This window comes from Engystomops pustulosus, chromosome 3 (assembly GCF_040894005.1).
Source record: "Engystomops pustulosus chromosome 3, aEngPut4.maternal, whole genome shotgun sequence".
Taxonomy (NCBI): domain Eukaryota; kingdom Metazoa; phylum Chordata; class Amphibia; order Anura; family Leptodactylidae; genus Engystomops; species Engystomops pustulosus.
Window position 1 is genome coordinate 185,033,083 of NC_092413.1, and position 14,161 is coordinate 185,047,243.

General features: G+C 46.5%; 1 protein-coding gene across 3 annotated transcripts in view; it reads right to left on the reverse strand.

Moving 5' to 3' along the window:
* The window catches only part of KLHL24 (kelch like family member 24), a 59,394-nt gene that overhangs the window by 4,076 nt on the left and 41,157 nt on the right, over nt 1–14,161 (reverse strand). For all 3 annotated transcript variants that reach the window (XM_072143286.1, XM_072143285.1, XM_072143287.1), the window contains 5 exons: nt 12,970–13,935; nt 11,594–11,778; nt 10,848–10,966; nt 10,546–10,734; nt 9,040–9,228 (listed from right to left, as the gene is read on the reverse strand). In XM_072143286.1, the coding sequence (XP_071999387.1) occupies nt 9,040–9,228; nt 10,546–10,734; nt 10,848–10,966; nt 11,594–11,778; nt 12,970–13,886 (1,599 nt within the window). In that variant the 5' untranslated portion in view covers nt 13,887–13,935. The remainder of the gene's footprint in view (nt 1–9,039; nt 9,229–10,545; nt 10,735–10,847; nt 10,967–11,593; nt 11,779–12,969; nt 13,936–14,161) is intronic.

Sequence of the window (14,161 nt, forward strand, 5' to 3'; positions counted from 1 at the left end):
TATAGTTTAAAGGGGTTGGCCACTTTAGCTCATGTTTATCGTAATGTGTGTGAGGGGTGGGGGTCAAGATGTTAGGTAATTTACCAATATACATCTATTAAAGGTTATGCACCACTTTTTATATGTAAAGTGAAGCCTCCTGTCTTTTAATAAAAGGGAGGCTTCAGTTTAATTATCAAGAGAGTGGTGCAGAACTTTTATGAACTATATAATGGTCAAATACTTAATATACTGCCCACCACACTTACACACACATTACAACAAAAAAAAAAAAGATAAAGAGGCCAACCCCTTTAACCATACCTCCCAACCGTCCCGCTTTCAGCGTGACAGTCCCGTTTTATGGGCTCTGTCACGCTGCCACGGAAAGGGGAGAGAATGTCCCGGGCCCCGCCCACTTTTTCCGCTTTGTCCCGCCTCCTCCAGCCCCCGTAGTTTAGAGCTGCAGAGCAGCCAAGGCATGGGGGCTGGTAGGAGGCGGGACCAGCCCCTGCTCCCTCCTCACATGATGTCTGCACCAATCATGTGAGGAGCGAGCTCCGCCCCCGGCTGGCCACGCCCCCTCCGCGCATCCAGGGGAGAAGATGGAATGACAGAAGGTAAGAGACTGAGGGGACAGGGGGGGCACAGGGAGAGGAGCCAGGAGGAGGATGGAGGCTACAGAAAGGACAGGGGGGCTGGGGCACAGGAGGATGACAGGGGGGGGCTGAAGGCTACTGGAGGAGAAAAGGGGGGCTGGGGCACAGTAAGAGGACAGGGGGGTGCTGGAGGCTACGGGGGGGGGGGTGCTGGAGGCTACGGGGGGGGGGGGAGGGGGGGTTGGAGGCTACAGGAGGAGGAAAGGGGGACCTGGGGCACAGGAAGAGGACAGGGGGGTGCTGGAGGCTACAGGGGGGGGCTGGAGGCTACTGGAGGAGGACAGGGGGTGCTGGAAGCTACAGGAGGACGGGGGGGGGGGGGGCTGGAGGCTACAGGAGGACAGGGGGGGCTGGAGGCTACAGGAGCAGGACAGGGGGGGGCTGGAGGCTACAGGAGCAGGACAGGGGGGGGCTGGAGGCTACAGGAGGAGGGTGCTGGTGGGCAGGAGGAGGCTCGTGGGGGACAGGAGGAGGCTGCTGGGGAACAAGAGGAGGCTGCTGCGGTACAGGAGGAGGCTGCTGGGGGACAGGAGGAGGAGGCTGGGGACAGGGGGCTACAGGAGGAGGCTGGAGGACAGAGGGCTACAGGAGGAGGCTGGAGGACAGGGGGCTACAGGAGGAGGCTGGAGGACAGGAGGCTACCGGAGGACAGGGGGGGCTGGAGGCTACAGGAGGACAGGGAGGGCTGGGGCACAGGAGCAGGACAGGGGGGGGCTGGAAGCTACAGGAGGAGGCTGCTGGTGGGCAGGAGGAGGCTGCTGGTGGGCAGGAGGAGGCTGCTGGTGAGCAGGAGGAGGCTGCTGGTGGGCAGGAGGAGGCTGCTGGGGACAGGAGGAGGATGCTGGAGGACAGGAGGAGGCTGGGGACAGGAGGAGGATGCTGGAGGACAGGTGGAGGCTGAGGACAGGAGAATGCTTGAGTAGGCTGGGGGACAGAAGGAGGCTAAAGGGCAGGAGGAGGAGGCTGAGGGACAGGTGGAGGCTGCTGCGGGACAGGAGGAGGAGGCTGGGGGACAGGAGGAGGAGGCTGGGGGACAGGAGGAGGCTGTTGCAGGACAGGAGGAGGATGCCGGAGGACAGGAGGAGGATGCCGGAGGACAGGAGGAGGATGCTGGAGGACAGGAGGAGGATGCTGGAGGAAGGTGGAGGCTGAGGACAGGAGAATGCTTGAGTAGGCTGGGGGACAGAAGGAGCCTAAAGGGCAGGAGGAGGAGGCTGAGGGACAGGTGGAGGCTGCTGCGGGACAGGAGGAGGAGGCTGGGGGACAGGAGGAGGAGGCTAGGGGGCAGGAGGGGCTGGAGGCTACAGGAGGACAGGGGGGGGCTGGAGGCTACAGGAGGACAGGGAGGGCTGGGGCACAGGAGCAGGACAGGGGGGGCTGGAAGCTACAGGAGGACAAAAGGAGGCTGCTGGTGGGCAGGAGGAGGCTGCTGGTGGGCAGGAGGAGGCTGCAGGGGGACAAGAGGAGGCTGCTGGGGGACAGGAGGAGGCTGCAGGGGGACAGGAGGAGGCTGCAGGGGGACAGGAGGAGGCTGCTGCGGGACAGGAGGAGGCTGCTGCGGGACAGGAGGAGGATGCTGGAGGACAGGAGGAGGAGGCTGGGGACAGGAGGAGGATGCTGGAGGACAGGTGGAGGCTGAGGACAGGTGGAGGCTGAGGACAGGAGAATGCTTGAGTAGGCTGGCGGACAGAAGGAGGCTAAAGGGCAGGAGGAGGAGGCTGGGGGACAGGTGGAGGCTGCTGCGGGACAGGAGGAGGAGGCTGGGGGACAGGAGGAGGAGGCTGGGGGACAGGAGGATGCTTGAGGGGGAGGTCAGAGGACAGGAGGATTCTAGAGGGGACTGTGGGACTGGAGGACAGGTGGAGGATGCTGAAGGAGGAGGCTGGAGGACAGGAGGCTACAGGAGGAGGCTGGAGGACAGGGGGCTTGAGGGGGAGGACAGGAGGATGCTTGAGGGGGAGGTCGGAGGACAGGAGGATTCTAGAGGGGACTTTGGGACTGTAGGACAGGTGGAGGATGCTGAAGGAGGAGGCTGGAGGACAGGAGGCTACAGGAGGAGGCTGGAGGACAGGAGGCTACAGGACGAGGCTGGAGGACAGGAGGCTACAGGACGAGGCTGGAGGACTGGAGGCTACAGGAAGAGGCTGGAGGACAGGAGGCTACAGGATTGCTTTATGGGATATTATCTGCTTTGCAGATTTGCTTTATGGGATATTATACGGGTCCATGGGGTTGGGGGGGTGGCCAAAGTAAGGGGCACTTTACTATGTGGGGACCGTCAAGGTTGATATTATACTATGCTTGTGGGTGGGTGGGACAATGGGCGTGGTTTAGAAAAAGGGGGAGGGGCTTTTGTCCCTCTTTCTCTTGTCCAAAAGTTGGGAGGTATGCTTTAACCCCTTCCCGCACCTTGACGTGATACTACGTCATAGGATGCGGGTAGTTCCCGCAACTTGACGTAGTATCACGTCATGGCGATCACCCGGGCTCAGAAGCTGAGCCCTTGCGATCGCCGCGGGATCCCAGCGGTACGCGGTAGCTGGGATCCCGCAGTAACAGCCGGGATCGCGACTATCGCGATCCCGACTGTTTAACCCTATGGACGCCGCGGTCATAGTGACCGCGGCGTCTATGGTGCATCGGTGCGACGATCGGCACCCTCCGTGCAGGGCACGGAGGTGCTGATCGTTGCCATGGCAACCCTGAGGCCCGATCAGGTCCCCTGGGCTGCCTATGGCAGCTGCCTGCTAGGATCGTGCACTGTGCACGATCTAACAGTGCAGCTGTCAGCCTATGCAGAATGCATAGGCTGACTATGTAATATGCTGCAATACATTAGTATTGCAGCATATTACAATGAACAAGTGATCAAATGATCACTTGTTCATGTTCCACCCTGGGACAAAATAAAACAGTAAAAAAAAAGTTAAAAAAAAAGGTGCAACCAAAAAAAAATTATTTAAAAAGAATAAAAGTCCCCTTAAGTCCCGTCCCATGCAGTAATCAAATAAAACATAAAAAAAATTAAAATCACCAAAAAAACACAACATATTGGGTATCACAACGTCCGTAACAACCCGTACAATAAAATAAAATGGTCACTGAACCCGTACGATGAACGCCGTAAAAAAAAACACAAAAAAACCTCACAAAAATGATTAAATTTTCACATCTGACCGCATAAAAAGTGCATAAAAAGTGATTAAAAAGTAAAATGTACCCCAACATGATACCAAGAAAAAGTACAGCTTGTCCCGCAAAAAATAAGCTCTAAACCAGCGCTGTAAACAAAAAAATATAAATGTTCTGCCCATTGTTACATGGCGATACAAAAACAAGCAAATTTCTCACAAAATGAGTTCTATATTCTGCAAAAAAGTTAACCATAAAAAAGCCATATAAATAGGGTATCGCCGTAATCGTGATGACCCGTAGAATAAAGATAACACATTATTTTTATGGTACGGTGAACGTCGGGGGGGGGGGGGGGGGAGAATGCTAAAAACCATAAACAAGAATGATTTTTTTAACCACCACCAAGAAAGAGTTAATAAAATCTGATTATTAGCTATTGAGCCCCCCGTAAATGATGACCCTGAAAAGTGGATCTCATCCACAAAAAAATGATCCCCCGTATGTCCAAATTACAAAAAAATATACATTTTATAGCCTGTAAGATGTGACATTGCAGATCTGCTCTGAATGGTGCCTCCTTCCGTTCTATGCCCGGCCGTGCGGCCGTACAGCAGTCACCACCACATATGGGGCATCCTCTGACTCGGGAGACGTTGGGTATCAAACTTTGTGGAGTCTTTTGTCATTTAATACTTTGTGACGGTTTAATTTTTGGCCAAAATTAATATATTGTCTAGAAAAAATGACAGCTTGGAAATTACACCTCCATTTTGTTTTAACCACTGTGAAGCATCTAAAGGGTTAACATACTTCTTAAAGTTGATTTTTTACACATTGAGGGGTGTAGTTTCTAAAATGGCATAATTTATGGGGGTTTACTGCTGTTTAGGCCTCTCAAAGTCAGTTAAAGCTGAGGAGGTGCCTCTAAATAAGGGTTTTGGCGTTTTTCCTAAAAATGAGAAAAATTGCTCCCAAAATTCTGAACCTCCTAACAACCTAGAAAAGAGAGAGGAGGCATAAAACCCTATGCCGATATAAAGCAGACATTCTGGAAATGTTAGTTATAAAGTTACTTGGGTGCTATGACTATCTGCCTGAAAAGCAGAACATTTTGAACTATGAAAATGAAGAATTTTTAGAAATTTTTGCCAAATTTCAATTTTTTTCATAACTAAACACAAAAGATATCATCAAAATTTTAATATTACTTTGAAGTACAATGTGTGACGGTAAAACAATCTCAAAATCCCCTGGTTAAGTTAAAGTGTCAAAAAGTTGTAACCTCCTATAATGACACAGGGCAAATTTTAAAAATCAGGCCTGGTCCTAAAGGTCTAAAATGGCATAGACACGAAGGGGTTAATGGTGGGAGGAGAGATAAGTGGCTGTCAAAAATATACAATGCTGTTTATCACTGGAGAAATACAACGGCCACAATAGGTTAAAAACTAACATGTCTGACCGTTTCTCCTAGTGGCACATATTGGGCAATAGTCTACATGTTCTGTATGTACAGTGCAGCATGCAGCCAAAGCCACCATGACATCTCTTTCCATTGAAAGCCAGAAGGCACAGATTGAGCATTAGGACGAGCGACAGCCAATCAGCTGGAGAGTCCTGCAGATAAAAGGTGAGGGGCCCCCAAGAGAATGGAATGCTTAAGGTGGGAGACAAAGCTGAATAAAAATTGAAAGGTTGATTTATAATATTTATGGTAAAGATGATAACAATAATCATAAACAACCATAAGAGGGAACCCCCATCACTCGACCCTTGTTGCAGGCAGGGAGCCAAATATACTTTTAAAACAGAATGGAACTAATAATCTCTATTATAAGAGAAGAAGTGTAATTAGTATTAGACAGTCTACGGGAACCTGTCATTAGGTCAACATGTGAAATCCTGATGACAGTTTCCCTTTAACAAGCTTATCCAGGTTTTAAAATGAATAGAGTATCCTTAGTTAGGTCTGGATCTGATCTACTCTATACTCTCTACTGCACAATACCAGATTTTAGGTAGTGGCTGTACTTGGTATTTGTCCCCAATATATTGAGCAGTTTATATCCACCATGTTGAGAGCAGAATATATTTTACAATGAACTCAAGTGCACTTTCCTAACACTTCTTATGTATTTATATTAAAAAAAAATGCTAGTTTTGATAAGGACAGATTCAACCACAGAACACAACAGGGATTATAATTTTTACAACACATGAGATGGTGTATTAGATAGCAGGCGGCTGACAAGGGCGGCTTTTGTGTTCAGGCACCAGCAGAAATCACAACAAAGGAAATTCATGCATCCATAAAAACCCTAAAGGGATTCTACTTAGATTACTTTTTCTAACAAAATTGAAATCCACATTAAAGTCTAAAACTTGCATTTCCATAAATACGTTTTATTGACTCCAAAATAATGAATAGATATTTCTGTATAATAACTGTACTGAGTATAACACACAAGCACAATATAGTAACATTTACAGTAGATAGATTGCTAAAGTATTCATTGCAAGTACAAGACTCTTGGTTCCTAATTTAGAACTAGTTTAAGTTGATGTAAACTGTGCGGCTGAATTTTTGTCGCGCTGACTTTTTCCGGTTGGTCAAGCCCTTTCCATATGAGGCATCGCACATTTTCTCGACAGACATGCCCCGAGTCGGACAAATCATAAAAGTGCCAAAAATGGTTTAAAATCCTTAATAAAAGTGGCACTAGGCATTGTAGACAGTTTTTTTTTGCTGCAAATCCCCCAGGATTGTGGCGCAATCCTGTTAATGAATCCTCTCCCCCATGTATCAAGTATTGTTGTTGAAAATGTTTCATGCTTTGGCAAATGAAAATGCTGAAAACCGTGCCCTGCATATATATCCAGTAGTTTGATGCTCTTAAATATAAACTGCTGTCTATCTTTAGAAGCAAATTAATTAGTTGAATACATCTGTATGAAATTTATTCTCAGTATAACTACAACTGTTTTGTGAAGGCCTCAGAGCAAAGGCACCAGAGAGGTCAAGGATAAAGTTGTGGCAAAGTGTATTGCAGGGTTACATTCTAAGAATACAGCCCAAGGTTCTACATCTCCTGGAGCACTGTCCAATCCATCATCTGTAAATGGAAGGGGAATGACACAACTGCTTATCTACTAAAGTTAGCCATTGCACCCACCTAAAACTGACAGCACAAACTTTAAGTTGTGCAAGGACTGGGATGCTGGTAACAGTTGATAGGAAGATTGATGGACCTCAATACCAGTTGCAAAAGACTTGAGACTAGGACATAGGTTAATTTTCCATGACAACGATCCTAAACATACAGCCAAAGCATCAATGGAAGGTTTATATCAATGCATCTTCCTGTGGTAAAATGGCCCATTCATAGTCCAGACCTAAATTCCATTGAGAATCTGTGGCTTGACTTGAAAATCGCTGTTCACACATGTTCTCCAACCAATATGAGCTAGTGCTATGCTGCAAAGAAGAAGTGACCAAGTAGTCCAGCCTCTACAAAGCCGGTAGAACCATTTCACAGCAGACTTGCAGTTGTCCGTGCAGTTAAAGGAGGTCCTAAAAATTATGGGGTCTGAATACATATACTTGCCACACTTTTCAGGTTTTTAATTTGCAACATTAACTTGCCAATAAACTTCTGCATTAAAGGAGTTTTTCCACGAAACAAGTAAAGCTCTATCCACATATAAGGCCTAACTTGCTGATCGGTGGGGTCTCAGTTAGACCCCTGGTCACTCCGCTAGATGGGTGGAGCAGCCGGTTGCGCATTACCAGGCTGCCCCGTTCATCTCTATGGAGCAGACAAACTTGCAATCTCCATCAGCTCCATAAAGATGAACGAGGCAGCCACACCATGTGCAAATGGCTGCTCTGCTCAACTCAGGGAGAAACGAGGAGTCCGATGGGGGGGTACCTCGGACCCCTGTCCTCATGATCTGCAGGGTCTCATCACTGAAACCCCCACCAATCAGCAAGTTAGGACCTATCCTGTGGATCGGGCCTAGATCGTTTTTTTTGGAAAACCCCTTTAAGCCCGTTGCTAACAAGCAAGTTGGGTCCAACAAAGTTGTTCTGTTCGTTGCCTGACCCAACCGAGAACTACTGAACTGATATGCTGTGTTCAGTTCATGGGCAATATAAGGACAGGGTAGAAGCAGAAAGATTGTTCATTAGACAAATGTGCATTAGACAAATACCAAAGTAACTGGTCATTTAACCCTCTTAAATCAGGCGGATAATATTAAAGTATAGTGCTGCAAGTTCTAGCCCAGCAGTGGGGTCCCGTAGTCACTTAGGCACAGGGTAGTAAAGACTAGTTTCCAGTGTACAAGCCCTGAATTAAAGGGAAACTTTAAAAGTTTAAATTAAAGTTTACCTTCCTCTCTGCAGAGCTGTGTCCCTAGTCCCATGGGAGTGGCCAGTGAGAAGCGGCCCTGCCCCACCCTCGGGAAACCCCTCCGTCATGCTTCTATTTTAAATAGGAGGGAGATAGAAGGTTTTTTTAATTTGAAAAAGAGGCATGACGGAGCAGTTTCCCGAGGATGGGGGTGGGAGGACCACTCCTCACTGGCCACTCCCATGGGACACAGCTCTGTAGAGAGAAAGGTAAACTTTCATCTAACTTTTCTTTTTATCAGAAAAAGACAGTTTTATTATTAAGACACTTTGACATTGTGTAAACTATTCTCTATGGGACATGGGGGAGCCAGAAAAAGGGCTCCTGATGACAGGTTCCCTTTAATTGCCATTCCTTGCAAACCACCAAGAATTGTGATTAGCTTCCCACGGTTAATAGTCATTGAGATGCGCCCACTTCCACAGGAAGTGAGAGGGGCATTAAGGGGGGTGCAGACGGCAGAGGGAGTTCCTGCCCCACTACGCTATAGCCTGCAACCATTAAAGCCTAAAGAGTCACTGGTAATAGCGCAATTCTACGTCAGGTGGGGTCTGGGGTAGGTTTTTACACCGAGCAGGCCGGAGCCTCCTGACATAACCAGCGTGGTGAAGGGGCAGTTTTTTCATCATATGCCGGTGCACGATGAGCTGGCGTTTGATAAATTTCCAACAAAATCAAATTTACATTCATTTACTGTTCTTTTCCCACCTACATCTGCACTTGAGGTTTGTTCCCAGCATCAAACAAACAAAAACAGGTGGGGTTATCCCTAAATTGCATTATTCCTCAGGGTGGAGATGCAAAAAGGGCAGGACCCTTGGAACTTCTCAAACAATTAGGACATGATTGATTACCTGTCTGCTGAATGTATTCTGCACATGTATCCAGTAATCCTCCACAGGGTCGTAGCAGTAAATTGCCTTTGTGAGGCCTCCAGCAACATAGATGAGGTTGTTCAAGGACACAGCCGTAATACATCTCTTTGCTATAGGAATTGAGGCGCGCAGTAACCAGGTATTTGTGTCGGGATCATAGCACTGAACCTGAGTATCAAAGTATATGATCTGTTATATCTTGGCATATGGAAACTGAACATATACATGGACACATTGTGATATAAACTAAACAGACAATCCATGGCTATGTGTGAGTTGATACGTCTAGGTATGCTTCAAAATGTGACTCCATTAGAGTGAGCAATATAGAGTGAGCAATATAGTATGACTCCATTACTTGATTAACATTTTGGGCTCTTTCAGGCCAGCCTTGCTCTCATGGTCAGTTTTAAAAAGGAACCTGTCAGGGCAATTTGAGATACGAAACCACCAATGGGCCCTTATGGGCCTGTGGCTTAATGTCGCAAATTGCCCTGTAAGAATTTTTATGTGGGAGCTTAAAAAATGTTTTTGTGTGGGCGCATATTAAATGCCTGCTTCATTATGCAAGTGCGGTAGATACTAGATGCATGCGCTGTAAAGCGGGAGTATCATCTTGATTTCACTTGCCACATCATGAGAAGAGGTGTCAGCACGGGATCTGCAGATGTGAGTCTGATGTGCCTCGTCGGACTCACATCTTGGTGAGTAGGAAAGTTTATTTTATTTTTACCCACCTAGAGCCCTCACACAGGTCTATTTAGGACCCTAAACCATACGGACCTGTAGTTGGTTTAGGGTCTTAAATCAATCTGTCAGGAACATTGATAAGGTTGGGTACTGGTAAAAAGGCCTGCCATCCCAAATTATTTAGGTTTATGGTGGGTCTCTATTCAGACTAAGGCTACATTCACACGAACGTATATACGGACGGCGTCTATATGTCCCCCATAAATCGCAATGGCCTAATGGCGCCGTACGGGACCATACCGTTCCCTAGCACGTAGAAAGATAGTACATGTTCTAACTTCCTCCGAAATATGGCGCCGTGCGCTGTGTATTTCTATGGAGAGGGCCGGGGGTGAGCAGCCCTCTCCCTGGCGCCGATGTATGCCCGCCATACTACAGTACGGTGGACCTACATCGTGTGCATGTAGCCTTAGACAGCGTTCACACATTGTGCCTCCATTGCGTTTTAAAGCCATGGGACCAAACTCCAAAAACTTGAATGCAGGAACGAGCTGCGTGTACTATGCCAGTTACAGTAAAACCTATAATACTAGTCCCAGAATGCAAGAAGTTAGGTCTATACACATCTGCATTACTGCTCTTCGCTGATGCACTTGAACTACATTTCAAAATGCAATTCAAGAGCAACATGTGAACGTGACCACTGGCCACTGTGATAATTTTAACAGTCTGTGCCAGAGTCAAAATCTTAGACAGAATTAGTAAATCTGTCCGAAAATGGGTAGAATTGTTCACCTTGTCAGAACAAGTGTTGTCATCTGGTCCTCCTCCAATCACAAATAATTTTCCAAGGCAGCTGGTAACAGCGGGGGAGCTCACCGCCTCCTTTAGTGGAGCCACATCAGTCCATCTATTAGAAAACGAATCGTAACACTCGACACTGCTCAGCCTGTTCTGTCCATCATATCCCCCGACCACATAAACCTGCAAAAGGAAGGTCAGCAATGCCGTGAACGTAGAACAGATTAAGTTTCTTCATCGAAAATGACTTTATATGAGTGGATTTATATAAGTGCACATGTGAGTTGCACACTTACTTTCCCTAGAAGGACAGCCATCTTATGGCGCCATCTTCCCTTGTTCAATGAGGCAACTCTGATCCAAATGTTTAGCTGAGAATTATAGATCCATACATCACGACTGTTGATCCTTCCACCTGAAAAATAATTTAAGTTTTAGGGAATTCTCATTTAATAGAGAAAAGTTCTGCACAAACACAGACATTATGGATAAATATGCATCAGGGGTGTTGGCGGTGCCCAAGTTGGATCCAATGGCTCAACTTCAACACCAGAATTATAAATAACATATGGTGGGGGGGAAGCTGGATTACTGAGGCCCAGTATCTTCATGTTACGCCTCTGCTGAGAACTCTAGTTACCATAGTTGGCTCATATGAATCATTGTCAACAGAGCTGACAGCCGCCAAGGACTTTGCAACCAACCCCATTGACAATTCAATGACCTGAATTTGATGACAAATATGTCCTGGCTGTCAGCCTGGAAGAAGTGTTTGTTGTAGTGCAGGATAGGAACTCCCAAAACACAGAGCTCCTGGGAACTGGACCCTGATGGTTGTACAACCTGAGAAAGCGTAAACTGAACAAATATTAAGAAAGGTTTAGGTCTGTATCATAGCGCCCTAAACAGCCTGAATAGGAGGGAAGGAATGATGTACTGCCAAAAAAAATATGACTCCAAATTCCATAGTATGAGAGGCTTTATAGTAAAATCTTTCTAGTCATCGACACAAATCACATATTGGCTTCACTGTATTCCTTACCCGACACTAGAATATCATTCCTTAAGGCACACACAGCATATTCGGACTTTGTAAATTCTGGAAGCTTTGCCAGTGATTTCCACTCTCCAGTCACAGGATCGTAGCATTCAGTGTAAGGAAGGTTGAATCCTCCAACTCGTTCACAACCTCCGACTACTACGATGACTTCAGAGTAACCAGTGGACCTGTAACATAAGATTCATTATGTATTTATCATCACCTGATGCCGGCCACCTTGTAAGAGTAAAATATTTTTCTTATGCATTGACATATTTTAATAAAGCTCACTATATTTTCCCCTGGTATAGTCAGCAGAGCAGGCAAATGCAAGGGCCAATCAGACAACGTTCTGCAATCAATGCCATGATGCCTCCATGATTGGAACCATTATACCAGTAGTACAAAATGTTTGATTCGGGTGTGAATTGTTATCCATTTTCCCCCTGTAGTGGTATATATGGTGTTGTATGTCTTTGGGGAACTACTTTGCACCCTGACTGTGTGCCCACTATAAGGTGTGTTTCATATTTAATGATTCAAGTACATGTACCCTTAACATGCCAGGAGCCAGCATGCCTTAGGGAGAAACTAGCAGGGAACATGAAGGTTAATGTGCAGTGCACCAGCCACAATAACCTGACACTAGTTCAAGGGTTTTTTCCAACCCCTGGCAATGAGGCATAGCCATTAAATGAAATCTACCACTTGTAGTAGATTTATTGGTAGATCCCAACAGTGTGAATAGAAATATATGATTATTATGAGAATTGCTCTTATAGATGGCTTCTAAAAAGAACTTTTCATTTTATGCAAATGAATCTCAGGGGCTCTGGTGGGTGTCACATGAGCCCTTCCAGGCTGTGAGAACTCTAGCTATAACAGCCCTTCTCCCCTGCCTTCCTGTTCCTTTAATCACTCACTACTGCTGAGATTTCTGGCACAGAGCAGGAGGTGAATTGAGTGAAGGAGCAGGAAGGCAGAGGACAAGGGGAAGTGGTAGATTTCTTCTAAGCTAAGCTTTCAACTAACCAGCATCCGTGTCACAACTTGGCAGCCAGAAAGGAATAAAGCTGCCCAAGAAGTCATCCATGAAACGAAGGATTTTACGTGAAACGTCAATATTTACACTATTCATCTAGAGATGCTACATCTTCCCAAATGGTCTACAAGGTACCTTCAACTTTAGATCATAACTATATCATATCAGGTTCTAATGAATTGTCTGCTTTGACAACCCATTTCAGTTTTCTGGTCAATGCAACATATGTGGTCCTGCAACAGGGAGTCTTTCCCTCTCCCCATTAAGTCCTGTGTCCAGTGGGTGAACAGAAAGTGGTTGTCAAAATGCAAAGTAAGTTTTCTGAGATGATACAAACCTGCGTGGCCTGGTCCGTGGTGACATCATCTCATTTCCCAGTATGTGGTATCTCCTGGCTTCATGGAGCAGCTGGTAGCATTCAGGGGAGCTCTGGATTAGCTGATCCACTTCTACGGTTTGCACAAAGTAGTTAGGATGCAGCAGGGGTAGGCGAACATGTGTCAGGAGTTCATCCAACATGGGTCTCCTGACATCCACATGGTGGTAAACCCAACGCATCACAGCCTCAAACACAAACTCTTCTTTGCTGACCACTAGCTCATCACTACTGATGTAATCGATCACTTCGGCCTTTCCCAGCTCCAGAAACTCTTCGTGCTGGACGACAATCTCAAATGCTTGCTGTGCATATGTTTTACACTTGGTGAAGAGTGTCTTCAGTGAGTGAGTGTCAGCGAAATGTTGGATTCCTAAGCAGTTGCATGGGTCAAGCTGCTCTTCCAAAAATTTGGCGCATGCGTCACGCAACACGCTGATCTGAAACAAGCTGGAGGTTTCAAACAGATACTGGACATTTTCTGTAGTGATCTTGACTTTGCCAGTGTATACGTACTGCAAAAAGCAATCCATAGCTTCGGCAAAAATCCCATTGATTTCCACCAACATCTCCCTGCTCTCTCTATGATCATTACAAAACATAGCCCGGAAGTAGCTGCTACAGGCTGAGAGCACGGCTCTGTGACACGGGAACTCCCTGCCTTCCACACATATGATGACATCCGTGAACAAGCGGCTTTCCCGGAACTCATTAAAGGTCTGTAGGATACTTTCAGAATGGGAAGAGCCAGAATTGAAATCAAACACTTCGTGACCTGACAACTTTTGGTCCATCTCAAAGACTTTTCTCTTGGTTGCTGGGGACTCACGAACTCCACTCTCCTCTCTGTTTAATCGGCGTCCTAATATGAGTACCATTGTTCAGTTGTGTGGATACACAACAGGTTTAGAAGAAATATTCTACTGCCTGCAAAATGACAAGATCAGCCATTAGAAAGCCAGGCCAACATACTACATGATCATACATTGCAATGCACTTCTATGCCATTAACACTGTGTATCATATAAGGTCTATGGTATATAAGGTATATAAGGTATGCTTGTAGTGCACAATGGGAAAGGCTCCTGCCGTGTCCAGAGGTTTACAGTCACCCAAATAAGGCAATAAGATATCCTGTTTGAGAGGCCAATAC